This window comes from Streptopelia decaocto, assembly GCF_964273445.1.
Source record: "Streptopelia decaocto genome assembly, chromosome: 1".
In the NCBI taxonomy this organism is placed as follows: domain Eukaryota; kingdom Metazoa; phylum Chordata; class Aves; order Columbiformes; family Columbidae; genus Streptopelia; species Streptopelia decaocto.
In genome coordinates, this window is record NC_138663.1 from 16,240,743 (window position 1) to 16,255,193 (window position 14,451).

At 39.6% G+C, this 14,451-nt stretch overlaps 1 protein-coding gene across 2 annotated transcripts in view; it reads left to right on the top strand.

The window, feature by feature from the left end:
• The window catches only part of ERGIC2 (ERGIC and golgi 2), a 28,451-nt gene extending 14,332 nt beyond the window's left edge, over positions 1-14,119 (top strand). For both annotated transcript variants that reach the window (XM_082051323.1, XM_082051322.1), the window contains exons 6-14: positions 260-300; positions 1,060-1,161; positions 2,095-2,190; positions 3,924-3,979; positions 4,965-5,063; positions 6,210-6,307; positions 9,890-10,052; positions 10,914-10,993; positions 11,766-14,119. In XM_082051323.1, coding sequence (XP_081907449.1) covers positions 260-300; positions 1,060-1,161; positions 2,095-2,190; positions 3,924-3,979; positions 4,965-5,063; positions 6,210-6,307; positions 9,890-10,052; positions 10,914-10,993; positions 11,766-11,831 — 801 coding nt within the window. In that variant the 3' untranslated portion in view covers positions 11,832-14,119. The remainder of the gene's footprint in view (positions 1-259; positions 301-1,059; positions 1,162-2,094; positions 2,191-3,923; positions 3,980-4,964; positions 5,064-6,209; positions 6,308-9,889; positions 10,053-10,913; positions 10,994-11,765) is intronic.
• The last annotated feature ends 332 nt before the right edge of the window (positions 14,120-14,451 follow it).

The following is a 14,451-nucleotide window of genomic DNA, read 5'->3' on the forward strand; positions in this document are numbered from 1 at the left end:
GTTGTGGAGTCTCCTTCTCTGGAGACATTCAAAACATGCCTGGACACATTCCTGTGTCCTCATCTGGGTGTTCCTGCTCTGGCAGGGGGATTGGACCAGATGATCTTTTGAGGTCCCTTCCAATTCCTAACAGTCTGTGATTCTGTGAGGTGGATTGTAACTCCACACCTCTTCCCGTACCCCACGTCTCTTCTGGGTTTCATGAATGGGACTTCAATGCTTCCTGCATATTTTGTTACATGTGTGATTTTTGTTTCAGGTAGTATTTGAACTGAGCCCACAACAAAAAGAATGGCAAAGGTAACGCACTGAGATACACGCCTATGTTTTGTATTATTTGTACTGAAAGTGACTTTGAGGTACACCAGTCATGTGACAGAACTGTGTCTTGGGTCTAACAGTTCCTGTTTGTAATTTATGAGTGCCAACCTGTGAAAAGATATTAATTTACTTTGCTTTGTCATTATGTGAGAAATGGAAAAAAAAATTGAGTAATGGGGAAAAAATTTTGGCTTTGGGCTTATTTGTGGAACTGGGTCATGCAGTTGCAACCCAACATGTATGGGGTAATTCAATTTAGGTTTCTGAACAAATGCATGGTAGCACAAGTTTTAATTGCAGGTTCAGACATGTAGCACAGCTTGGTATCTAAATGTCACAGCTTGATATCTAAATAACCAGTAGTAACAAATTGGCATGTTATTGGGAAAGCAAGTGAGTTTGAGTCTTTCATATAACTGAGTTGACACACTGTTTATCTTTTAAATTGGAATAGCTTGGTTATGTGTGTGATTGCTATACTGCTAGTCTTGTAATAGGTCCTGAAGCTTATTTGGGAGTCTGGCTAGTTTTCATATTTTGGTAACACACTGCTGTGAACACCAGAGCTTTAAGCTCTGCATAAAATATGATTCTCAAAGTTTATTGTAACATTTTAATACTGACAGGAACCTCGCTAACTTCTTGATTTATAACCTGCAGCTGAAACTGATAATTAATTGTGAAGTTTTGTTTTGTTTTACTGTTACATGCTTTCACATTTGACTCTGTAATCTTTAGGATGCTGCAGGTAATTCAGAGTAGGCTGCAAGAAGAACACTCTCTTCAAGATGTGATATTCAAAAGTGCTTTTAAAAGTGCTTCTACAGCACTGCCACCACGGTAAGAAAAATTTGGCTATTGGTGGTGGTGTTCCGCTCTGCCCCGCCCTATTTAATTAGGCTTCACGTTTTATTGTGGTTATGATGGTTTTTTTTCTGGAAGATAAGGTTGTAAGGGAAGAAGACATTACTGCTTTTTATTGCATTTTAAAATGAAAGCTGAGTTTCCTTTCCCCTTACAAGCAAACAAACAAAACTCCCGTACAAGCAAACCATAAATGAAACAAAGCAAACACCAAAAATACTGTATGCACTTTTCATGTTGTAATCTCCCTGTTTGAGGACAGAATACATCCTTTTTTCGTAAGGCAAAGCTCAGGAAGGTTCACGAAATCTTTTCTCTCATTTAATTGATATATTCAGATTCACTAAGTCCTTCTGTGCCCCTATGATACTTGTTAGTGCAGTATTTGAGATGGTATCTATGCTTGAGATATCTTTAAAATGTTTTTGTATCTCTCTAAGGAACAGATTTGGAAATATGTTCCAAGTTGTGGACATCCCAAAAAGTGTTGGAAGAGGAAGGTTTCATAAAAAATAAATGTTGAAAGCTGTTCTTGCTACAGTGTTCATTGTAGCATTAAACCTTTCCCAACAAACCATTTTGGGTACAAATGATTGGAAAAAAAAATCCCCAGGGCAGCAAGTTACACTGAGTCTTATGTTTTCTGTTCACATGTTCAGGTATTGTAAGTTAGCTTTGTAGGACAGATCTCTGAATATAAGTACAAGAGAAAGCTTATTGTTTTCATCAAACTGACCTTTTTTAGATTCCTTCCCTTCTACCACCCCTGCTATAATTCCAGAAGAATATGATAAGGAGCGGTAGATGATAATGACATATCTTTATGCTAGAAAAAGGAAATATAACTGTGTGTTATTTCTGTTAGTGAATATTCTCAAGTAATCTTTATGTTGTTTTTGTTTCAAACAGGGAAGATAATTCATTACAGTCTCCAGATGCATGCAGAATTCATGGTCATCTCTATGTCAATAAAGTGGCAGGGAACTTTCACATAACTGTGGGCAAGTATGTTCTGTTCAGTTGAAAATAAAAAAGAATTGACTTCTACATTATATATAGTGCATGCATGTATATGTGTGTGTCTGCTTTTACACTTTTGAATTAATCACTGGGTTTTATTAACCTTCCCATACACATGTTTGGTACTCTTTTCCATCTGGTATATTTTCTTGCACAGTTAAAAACAAATTTCTTCAGAAGTTATTAAAGCAATGTGGTGCAGTACAGTGTTGCATGCAATGTAGTAGTTATGAATTCTAGCATCTTGCAGGCTGAAAACTCTTGAAAATAGTGTATGACATGGAGTGGACTGCTTGTACTTGCCTGGAGTCTCTGGGCCTGTCCAAACTTCTCCTTTCTGTTGGTACGCAGTTCGCTAATGTGGGTGCAGCGTCGATATGTGCCGTTTCGGTGCTGAAGTAACATAGCTGCAGAACTGTAGTTAGGGAGCTAAATGCCAGTTCACCTTGCTTTGAGGAGAGACTTTCTGATATACTTCAGCAATGGTATGAGCTTATATATACTGCACACAAACTTGTGTTCACTTTTCTCTGTGCCTCCAGCTCTGCTGTCCTCACTTGTCTTCCTGCCATCTCTGTCACCTGAGATCTTAGCATGCAATCTGTACTCTCTAATTTACCCACGTGTCATTCCAGCTGCTGTCTTTTTGTGGATATTTCTCTAAATGTCACTTTTGTCTGGTCCTGTACCACCTCTCTGATATGCCCCTGGATGTCCAACTTCTTCAGCGCTTTTCAGAGCTGATCATTTCAGCCTTTCACCTGTAGTGCCATCACTTCTCTCTTCCTGTCTCTAGTTCTGCAACCCTGAATAATCTTTTGCTTTCCTTTGCTTCCTTTTGCTCATCATTACATTTGTGTTTCTGCAAAGTTGCTTGATCTTCTTGTAGGTTTGTTGAGTTTTTTTTGTTGGCTTTTCTGACTGGCTGCCTTTGTACTTTTTTGCCTGGTTATTTATTGTAGTCCTATCTTGACTGATCTCATTGTCTTTCTCCACCTTCTGTTTGTCAAAAACTTACATGCATTTGGTAATGATTTAACTTAAGCTAAGCAGGGAAGGGTTCCTGCATTGTTGGCTGGACAGGTAAGGATGAAGCGTGGCTGAGAGGCTGTTTTACTTTCCAGACAGAATTTCACTTTTTTCTCCCCTTCTCGCTGTTACCAGTCTGTGTCTTGGCCTTCCCTTGCAGCATCCAGACCTGAAGTTATCTTAATTAGTCAGGGAGCAAATACAGAGCGTAGTTAACTTTCTTAGTCATAGAGCAAGTATGGTAAATTTTCCATCGGTCACGTGAGCAGTTCTGCAGCTTTTCATGTGTTAGGCCTTGGTGACTCTTCTGGGAGCCTGGGGATTTTATGTGGTTTTGACATTTCTAAAATTTTGAGACAGTAATTTTGTGTGAGAGGGTTTCCATGAGTCTTATGTTCCTGTACCTCATAATTCAGGCTGTCTGTACTTGGCAGTAATAAAAATTTCATATTTTTAAATATAGATACAACTTATATTTGTAAAACATACATATTATAGATATTTAAACATTTATATGTTATACACATGTGCATATTTTATATATATATATATATATATATATATATAAGTATTTATTGAAATAGAGGGGGAAAGGTATTTTTTTCTACATAGTTCTGTTTAGGAAAGCTGTATCTTTTGTGTGGATTCATCAAACAGATTTTTCATAAAACGTATCTTGCTTTCTTTAGGGCCATACCACACCCTCGAGGCCATGCACACTTGGCAGCCCTTGTAAGCCATGAGTGTAAGTTCTTTTTGTCACCTCCTTTTGAACAAGTATCTTTTTGTTCCGACTGCTGCCTCCTAATTCATACGTTAACATAGGTTGCTGGTGTAAAGATGTTCTAGCTGGGCAATTGCATTGTAGACGAAAGTGAAGAATATTCTTTGCAATGTTATGACTCAGTAGTGACTTACTTTTATATGTTGAACACTATTAATATTATCTTTAGATTGCTTCTACTGTAATGATAACATAGGAATCTCAAATGTGTTTTAACACAGATACCGTATGAAATTCCCATATTTCACTCCAAACTACCCATTTCCTGCAAAGTCTGTTTTTCTAAGGTTACAAATTTCTGACCTTTGTCCTTAGAAACTTCATTTTTAGATTATGAGTCTAGATATTAGATGTGTGTTCCTGCCATACTTAATGCGAGGCAAGGGTGACTTTCTGTGAAAAATGAACTTGGTGTTGGTTAAACCTCCAAATGTGTGCACATGAATTTATGTCAACACAAGTGTATAATATTACAGAGCTTTAATATGTTTGCAAAATCAGGCAGTGCAGTAACTTGGTAGTTGCTTCATGTTTCCTCTTTACATTTCATTTATGAAATTTTAGTCTTCTAGATACCATTACATACAAGAACCCGGATAGAACAATAACTTCAGTATTTGGTCAACTGGGAACTTTCTGTCATTAAATTCCAACTTTATTCAGATCCAGAGCTGATTCAGATAGAGTTATAATTTGTTTTAGAAGTTCTTTAATAGAGAAATGTAATTACTTGTTAAATATATAGGATTTGAGTTTGGTTTGAAACATGTAGTAGACATATTGATGTAATCACAGGCACAAATCCAGTGAAATGCACCAGTATTTGAAATATTCTAACTAATATGTTTTCCAATGTGAGAAATGAGTGCATCTTTTTCTCTGACAAGAGTGCAGAATCTAGTAGTTTAAAAAAGACCTTGTTTAATTCCTCTGTATTGTCTTTCAGCCTATAACTTCTCTCATAGAATAGATCATTTGTCATTTGGAGAGCTTATTCCAGGAATCATTAATCCTTTGGATGGAACAGAAAAAATAGCATCAGATCGTAAGTGTTGTGTGTTAAAAAAAAGCATATTGTTTTCTATATTTTTTCCAATAATTATATTTAAATTATTATCATATTTCATGTATGTTGTGATTTACAAATAACATGTCCTGCTGAATTTGGTAGCGAGCAGTGCACTGTTCAGTTATCTACATATCATCTTAAATGGATGATTTTAGTATCAATATTGCTGTACTTTGTTTCGCTGAAGTTCATTTGCGGTGTCTTCTGGATTTGTGTTATGTTGAAACTACAGTACATCTGAGCATGTTGCAAAGAATTTTGCAGCAGTATGATACAGTGGAGATTGATACATCTGGTTGTTTTCATAATGGGGGAAAATAAGCCTGATTTGGTTTTGAAAAAAACCACAACAGCATCAGGAGTCTTGGATTCTCTTCCTGTATTTGGTTTGTCAATTCCATAGTGTCTTTTTTGAGGCTACTGCAGGCAGGGTTTGTGTATCGCTTTGTTTCATCATGTATAAATAAAGGAGCGTAGTAACCTGCCTCACAGATCTGCCCTCGCCTTGTCCTCTGACGTGCGTTCCCCAGAGCGATCCCCAGAACCTTCTGAAGCTGCTCAAACAAATTGCTTCAGTCTATTACCGTTTGTTCTCTTGGGGAATTGCACCAAGACAGAACGATCATAAATGCATAAGCATGCTGGCTGCTGTAGATGAATTCTCTAGAAGTCTGTCTAATCAAGAGAAAAACTGTTATGCGTTTAGAAGAGCTTCCAGCGTTGTGTAGACAATTCAATAGCTAAAATCTAGTCAAGCCACTGTCAAGATGTACGTATCATGCAAAATGTGACTGTGTGAAACTTGCCCAATTCTGGTGTCCTGGAATGTCTGTGCATTTCATTTGAAACCTTGCGTGGCCTGACCTTAACAAATGTTGATATCACATGGGTAAAGTGTAAATTCCTCTGAGTACAGATGTGACATAGGCCTTGCCCGTGGAAACTAATTTTGTTCGTGCTGATTGTGCTGAAGTAGCCTTGGCAGTCCTGGGTCTCCTTGAAGAATGTCCTTAGTGTAAATGGCTTAGCTGATTAACTGTTTTAAGTATTATTTGTTTGATTTATTTATGAATGATCCTTGGCTCTGTACTTAATTCAACAGTGAGATTTATTTTCTTCTAGACAACCAGATGTTCCAATATTTTATCACAGTTGTGCCAACCAAGCTACATACGTATAAAATTTCAGCAGAAACGCATCAGTTTTCGGTGACAGAAAGGGTAAGTAGAAGAGAAAACCATGCAGAGGAAACAGTGATTGTTCTTTACAAAAACTCAACTGTGAAAATGGAGACTTAGTTGTACTGTGGTTTTGAAAGCTCCTGTAGTGTGAAGAGACTTGTGCAGAATGTTCTAGTGCACTGGATTTATCTGTAAATAATGTAATACTGATGTTAAAATGCTTGCTGACACATGCCAACTTCTCGCATTACTGTTTTGCAACCACAAATCTGGAATCTGATACTATAATTAATGATAGATATCCAGTCATTTCTACTTCACTGGATGCTAGTAGTGGTGGTGGTGGGGAAGTCCTGTAAGTTTTAGTTCTGTAATTTTGAGTGTAGCTTTACAAATATTTAATCCACCTTTAGTTTCTTATCCTTGTAGGAAGCAAACAAAAAACCACAGCTCATTTGAATGCCGTGAACTTGGTCGTGGAGTGTTAGAAGTGGAAACAAAGGTAGTTTGTATGAAAAATTAACCACACAAAGTGTATTTGTCTCTCAGCTGTCTTATTTAACCTTTGTTGAACCAGCTACTTTAATTATTCTCCAAGCTAGAGAGCTTTTGCTTCTGGGCTTGGAGAGGCTTTTAATTCTGAATCTATAAAGTAGTTATTGCAACATAGTACATGGGCAAAACATAAAGTACTCATTTTAAAGACTGCTGTAAATAAGAAGAAGACCTTATGTATACCAGTTACGTGTCTCATTTCCAGACACTGAACTCTGTTTTGATCTTCGATTCAAAAGCCAAATTAAAAAATCCTTGCCAAAATTTTAATTAAAAATTACAGATAAAGCGAGCGTTAAGAAGGAAGCCTTGAGATGAAAGGAAATTCAGAGATTAGGATGGTACTTCACTGTAATACAGTATGTGATGTTCTCCAAGGGACAAAAATCTTTTATTTCCTCACAATTCCATGCTGTACTTCTGAAAAATATGGAGCTGAGGGAAATAGGGTGGTGATGACATCTTGGAGTTCACCGTGGGACATGCAGACCACTGAAGGGAAAGGTTTGCTCTAAAACTCTTGGAAATAAAGAGAGGAAGGCAGAGGAATTTCATAATGCAATATACTCCCACCTCCTGCTGGTCTAGCAATCCACTTCATGTTTCCTCGGCACAATCTCTGCGACAGCTAAGGCGCTCCTTAAACTTCTGGACATCAGTCAACTGCTAGTCTTACTCCTTATTGCATTTTTTCGTCTTGAATTAAATTTTTCTCTCCTTCTGCCCTAAAGATAGTTTCTGTGAATTAACTGTGCAGTCTTGGGTCTTTAATTTTTGTGGGGATGTGTGTTATTTATGGAAGTTGCAACACAGCCACAGATTGCTTAGGAGAAAAGCTTGTGAATAGCGGAGGTATTACATGGTTGCTTGCACTGTCAGTAGGTAGCCCTGTTACCTGTAAAGCTTGTTTGTGTTTATCTTTGGAAATCAGGTACCCCTAGCAGGTGAACTGGGAAAGGCTATTAACACTGAACAACTTAATGCATTTGTTTTGTAAGAGTAGGCACATATGCAGACCTGGACAAAGGTGGTCAGCTGGCCACGGCTAAAACTTGAGTACAGTGAGGTTTAGTTGCCCCTGGTGAAGAGACTGGGAAGCAGAGTTTGAAAGGTGTGGGCAGAAACATCTTGGCTAGTGTTTATGTTTGAGATGCTGTGTTTATCTGTGCTAAAGGGATTTAATCCTTTCAAGGCTTCACTGATATCTGAGATGTATGATACAGGGTTGTTATTTTCAGCAACCTTTAGCAACCAACAATGAAATCATCTGGAGCAGCAGAAGCTAGAAGCAGACCAAAATGGTCTGTGGAAAAAGAATTATGTATCTTTTGAGGGTGGAGTTTTGGGCATTCTTATTTAACTTTGTATTCTTTTTTCACCATTTGACCTCAAAAGACCACTGAGGCTTAGGGAAACAATAGAGGAAAAACAAAATTCTCTTTTGTCCTGGGGCAATGGCAAGGTTCTGTTCAGCCACCTGCGGGCTTCTCTTCCTTCTTAGTGTGCCCAACCATCCATCTTCTCATGCTGAATGTTGTCATGCTCTTGAAACAGAGAAGGCATTCTGTACTTTGTTTTTAAAAACCATTGCAAAGTTTCTGTGACCTGGTATCATAACTGATACTTGATTTTGACATCCTTTTTACTTTGGTTTGGTATCAAAAGCAGCAATATGTTTTATGTCAACATTAGCTGACTGGAGAAGTCGCCTAGTGTGTATTTGCCAAAGTGGTAGTCTGTTTTTGATTTTGTACTGTATTCTGCACATTTTTTGAGCAGAAACCATTAAATCTACAGGTGAAATGGAGCTGTGATATATTGCTTTTCTATTCAGTCTTGCTTGTCTGTCTTCTCTACTCTTATTAGCCTAGACATGTCTGAGTTTATCTTCAGTAAATTAGGTTCTTTTCTGCTGCCCTTGTATATTTTCAGCCAGACTTACCTGGCAGTACATTTATCAGCACCTTTCACTAACAACAATGGTAGCAAACTTCTGAAAGAACCTTAAGATTGTGTTGAGGGTTTTTTTGTTTTAATCCTGAAACCTTTTTTAAAAAGTAGATATTTACAGCAGCCACACTCTACTCTTTGGAGTCTTTTGGTTTAAGAATTTTGGCAATGAGAAGAAACTATAGAAGTTCTTGGATTAAAACGAGGGAGTCTGATGTGTTTAGAGCAGTCAGGGCAAGTTAGTCATTATTTTTATCTAGGCATATTTCTTGCTGTGTGACTGTCTGAAATGACCTGACAGACAAAAATTGTGAAAAGAGGCTTGACTGGCTTTCTGTTTTCAGGCCTCAGAATTTTTGAAACTTAGGAATGTGAATTCCGCCCTCCCCTCCCCATCACAGTAATGGATTATGGCATATAAATAAGTATGCACTGAGCAAAACAACTAGCATTGATCTAATTTAACTTAGGCTTCTGAATTTCAGTCATGGTAAACTCTAGTTTAGGGTCTCCCCTGGTATTTTTAAGAACCAGCAATTAAATCCTTTGTGGCATGTGAATCTGGAGATATGCTCCATGGCAGAAGGAGGATGAAGCTTAATGAGTCTTAGATGCAGTATGTAGATTTATATACGCCCTCTGGGAAAACTGCCCCAGCTAAAGTTGTTCAGCAACTTAAATGTCTCTTGAAGGACTCATCCTGATTTAAGTGACTAATAGTAGTGCATAAAGTAGGAAGAGTTGGGCCGCTGTATTATACCAGTGCCCTCATTTGATTTCACAGGCTAGACCAAGACTGTCACACTTGTCCTCACAGGTACCAAAAGCAACCCAGTTATGAACATCATTGTTTAAAACACCAGGTCAGCAAATCTTGAGAGGATAGTACTGGAGCATGATAGTGAACATTGAGATGCAGCACAGAAGACCAGTGACCAGGACAATAGGTTATTTCATGATGTTTGACTTTAGAAGGTACTGGCCAAAGTTGTCTTGATGTTCCCTGGTCTTCTGTTGATTCCCAGCTCTGATTAAGTAGCTCTTTGTCATCACTCCTATTTAGATTGTTTCCTTGTGACTAACAAGAAGTGACTAACTTGTGTTTCTGTTTTTCAGGAAAGAGTAATTAACCATGCAGCTGGCAGCCATGGGGTGTCAGGAATATTCATGAAATACGACATCAGCTCACTTATGGTGACAGTGACCGAAGAACACATGCCTTTTTGGCAGTTCTTAGTGAGGCTCTGTGGCATTATTGGGGGAATTTTTTCAACGACAGGTAACTATCAATGCTTAACTCCTGTTAGATTTTTTTTTTTTTGGTCACGGTGATTATGTTATGGATAAATTACAGGGGAGTTCTGAAGCTCTAGCAGGTTTAAGACAAAGTGCTCATTTGTGTGCACTGAAACATGCAGTGAAAGCTACTATTTTTTGGTGTCCCAGTTTGGCATTTCTGCTGTTCTGAGGGCCTGTTGTTGTTTCCTTTTCGGTAGCTATAGCATAATTTATTTACTTCTGGAAGAGCAAGAACATGGATATATAGATAAATACATACATACATACACACACTGACTTCTAGTATTCTATGTATTTTCTGTAGTTGGGATCCAGTGCTAAATCAGTGCCAAAAATTGAAATAAGAATTCCGTCTGAAGTAATGGGGAGGATTTTCCTTGTGCAACTTGGCAATGTACTGCAGGATTTGCTCCTTCAAATAAAACAGTTGAAAAGGCAGGATTCACTTATTAGTCAAGACATAATAGGATATTTTGATTAGAAGATATTTCTTCTCTTGACCTTCATTTGAAGGGGGAATAGTAAAGGGACCTTGAACTAAGAGCTCTCTTTCAAAGTAGGTATTTCTGTCCCGCAGAATGTATTTTCACTTAGGAAAGCTGGGCAGAGGAAATTACATTTGCTTGGATAGCTTGGGTTTTGCCTTTACTGATGTTTTTCACAATGTTAGAATTTCCCCTGCCCTTGATGGTTCCTTTTTTATGTTAATTTCTCAGTGTTCTACACACCCGTTCACTGCACTGTATCCTGTTTAAGTATTGTGTGGAGTTTTGTTGTAATACTTGCATAAGTACTACAGTTTTACTACTTGTGACAATTTAAATCTCGTTTGACACTGCAGGAATTTTACATGGCTTTGGAAGATTTGTAGCAGAAGTTATTTTTTGCCGTTTCAGACTGGGCTCTCACAGATCCACATCGGTAAGAAAAACTTTCTCCAAGTATTAAATGAGTGGTACAGCTTCCCGAGGATGGATGAGCAGGATGACTTTGGGACTGAGTCCCAGCAGAATTTAAGATGCTGGCAATAAACCCTCCCCTTGACATGCGTATGAGCAGAGATTTAACAGCTTTTAAAATTAGGTGGAAACTTTAACACATAAGGAAGCGAGGTGTTCTGTAAGAAGCTGAATTACTGAAACTGTGTCTCTTAAAGATGTCTCTGCTACATTCCCTCCATTGTTTTTGCTGTATTATTTTCACATTGCTACAGAGATGACATGTTTTCCCAGGCCTCCTCAGTCTCCCTCACATATTCTTCTTCTGCGTGGCCTGCTGGCTGAGGAAGCAGCGCTGGGTTTGCAGGGGTTCCCTGTTGCTCCTCATCAGCCCACTGGCTGCTGCCAAGCCGTGTGAAAGAGCTGAACAATCTTTGCCTTTCCCTTCATTGGGCATCAATAGACTTGCTCCTCTAGCAACTGCTTGATTTTATTTTACTTTTATTTCTGCCATTTAAGCCTGTAGGTAGCCTTTGAGATTTCTGCCTTTCTCTCAAATTTGGTTGAAGTTTGCCAGCTGGCAAGGTTATGTGAGTGGGGAGAGAGTTGGAAAGGGAAGCAGGTTTGTATGGTTTTTGTTTGGGACAGCAGGCAGAAGGCATACAAGAAATGTAGAAGAATAAAGAAATATATGTTGGGGGGAAGATTCTGTTTCTGGACAAGCCATTAATAACGCTTTGGTTTTGTTTGACTAGGTCCCACTTCCTGATGGCCACACAAGCAACCACTTACCTCTAATTACAGACAATAATACGCATTAGACTCCTGGAAAAACTTTCTTCCTGCTGGACACAGAAGACATTTTTATAATAAAGAAAACATTGTGCAATATGCTGAGACAGTGCTGATGGGCAGCAAAATACGAAGCCTTTACAAAAACAAACCAGAACAAGGCCCCAGAAAACAACAACAAAACAATTTGTGTGCTTTTTTTGTCTTTCTGCGTGCACATGGAGTCACAGGAAGTTGTGAGACCAGTGAGGTGGACCATCTGCTGGAGATTAAAGAGGCGTTGCTGCCGATAGAGTATTCATGATCAAGCTGAATGTCATTGTGATGACTGACACCGACCTCTGGAACATCTTGGTGACCTTGGCTCTGTGCCCAGGAAGGGTCCGAGGAGAGCAGAGCACACGTGGGACGTGTGGAAGGGCTGGGCAGCAGGTGAAGGGCAGTACCAGAGCTGGGGTTTGGGGGTTTCTTGTTCTTTTGTGATGGTGGGGCTGGGGGCTAAGATGCTATTCTTACAGCTGGGGAGCGATCCCAGAAAATCCTGAAGAAGAGGGAGACGAGAGAGAACTCAGGGAGTAACGTGCAGCCCAAGCCATAACTTTGGTCATCGCCGCTGCCTTTCCATAGTCCCCCCGTTCCTTGCTGGAAGAAACATGATGCGGAGCAGGGGAGAACCTCTGTGTTTCCACACAGCTGCTTCACAGCAGTGAGAATCCCTTCTGGTGTGGATGTGGAAGTGCCCAAGGATGCTGAGAATGGGCTCCAGTGTGCACAGTCTTTTTGAGCTGGAATAGTAACTTGCCTTTTGAACAAGGCACTTGACTGTAGTTTTGGTAATAAGGCAAGACTCCCTAGCAAAAGATCAGGAAATCTCTTTGTACTCCTTGGTAAAGAAATTGCTTTGATGCAACCTTTGTTGTACCCCTGCTGCTAGTATGCAAGCCATGGTCTGTAAATCCTGAGATGGGGAGGAGAAAGAGCAAGAAGCTGCCTTGCTTGGCCCAGCGAAAACTGCAGAAATATGGAATTCAGTGCAGCCTGGGCAGGGAGCGATGGAATTGGTAGTAGGTGACTTCAGGGAATCTGAATCATTTTGCTGCAGACAGATGATGAGAAGGGATCTGCAGAATTAATCCTTATTGTTCATGAAGGTTTTTGTAAAAGAAATGAAGAGAGCAATATCAGTTTTATATTGTAAATATGCTACTAAGAATGAATGCTACTAATGCAGATGGTGCTTTGAGAAGTAAAACATCCTCTTACACCTGTGGTTAAACAGTTGTCCCACCAGGGTAAAAAATTAATAATATGATTCCTTCTCAGCAAAACTGATTTAATTATATATTAGGAGATGATGCTGACCCTGGCCTCACTCACCATGGAATGAATATTATAATTGAGAGGACTAACTATGGAAAAATAAAAATCTCTGTGGCATTGTCAGATTTTGCTGACTTCTGTTAATGTACTTCAGAGGACACTTGGGTCTTGGTGATGAGCACAGTGTAAATAATACAGCTGAATTGCTATGCAAAGCAAAGGGCTTCCTAAACTGAGAAATCATACGAAATAGTAAACAAAGTATGGGAAATGAGGCAAGAATTTTGTTCAGCTGTTGAGAAAGACAGAAGTTCAAGGAAGCCAGGTCCTTGGGGTTGACAGCCAGGTTTGGGGTGTTCTCTTTTGTGGGTTTTTTAACGCTAATTAAAACTCAAGCAGCTTTGAGAAACTCTTGTCCTTGGTAAGTAAGTAAATCAAAAGCTGTAAATTTTTGGTTCCTGTTTCTCTTTGGCGTTTCCCTCTGAGGTTTCTTCCCTTCTCCTGCTCGGACTGATTCTGCTTTGGGCTTTCTCCTGACACTTGTTTCTTATCTGCCTGGAACAGACTGTACTGGTGGGAGATACTGATCTCAGTTGACTTTCTGTACCAGAATTTCAATGTTATTTTCTATTCTCACATAAAAGAGCCAAGTGGCTTGGTGTGTCTTAAATCCTGCGTGGTGTGTTCGTGTTGTTCTGTCTAGAGCAAAGCTTGTGTGATGGCTGCTTGCTAATGGAAAAAAAAATTGGGATTGACTTCCAGCTGTGAGATGCTGCCTTGTGGAGTGGATCCAGGCTGAGCTGCAGGTGTGTTGCTGTGCTGGTTGGTTGGTACAGCTGTTTTTACTGTGGGTTTTTTTGTTGTTTTGCTGTTTTTACTGTGTTGCTGTGCTGGTTGGTTGGTACAGCTCGTACCACTGCAGCCTTGTACCACCTGTATTTACCTTGAGCAGCGTGTGCAAGGCTGTTCCAGAGAAGAAAGTTTTTTATTGCAGTGATACTTTTTTGGTCATGTTTATTTGTGTTGTGGACAGAAAGCGAGAGTGTGGTATGGAATAACGAAAGGAGTGGGTGCGCTCTCACAGGGTGCAAGTTGTGTCAGCAGGAGCCCTGTCGCACTGACTCCCTGTGGGAACTGGAGTGCTGTGCCCAGACGTGGCTGTCCCCACGTCCCTTGAGCTGCATCCCGTGTCACGGAAAGCCAGCGCAACCACGAGAGGTGGGGATGGGGTGGGAGTGGGTAATTCCTCAAGTAATCTTAGTTCTAAGGTTCAGGAGGAAACGCTGGTCTGGGTTTTTAGCAGAACAGAGCACCTTTGGCCCAGTCACC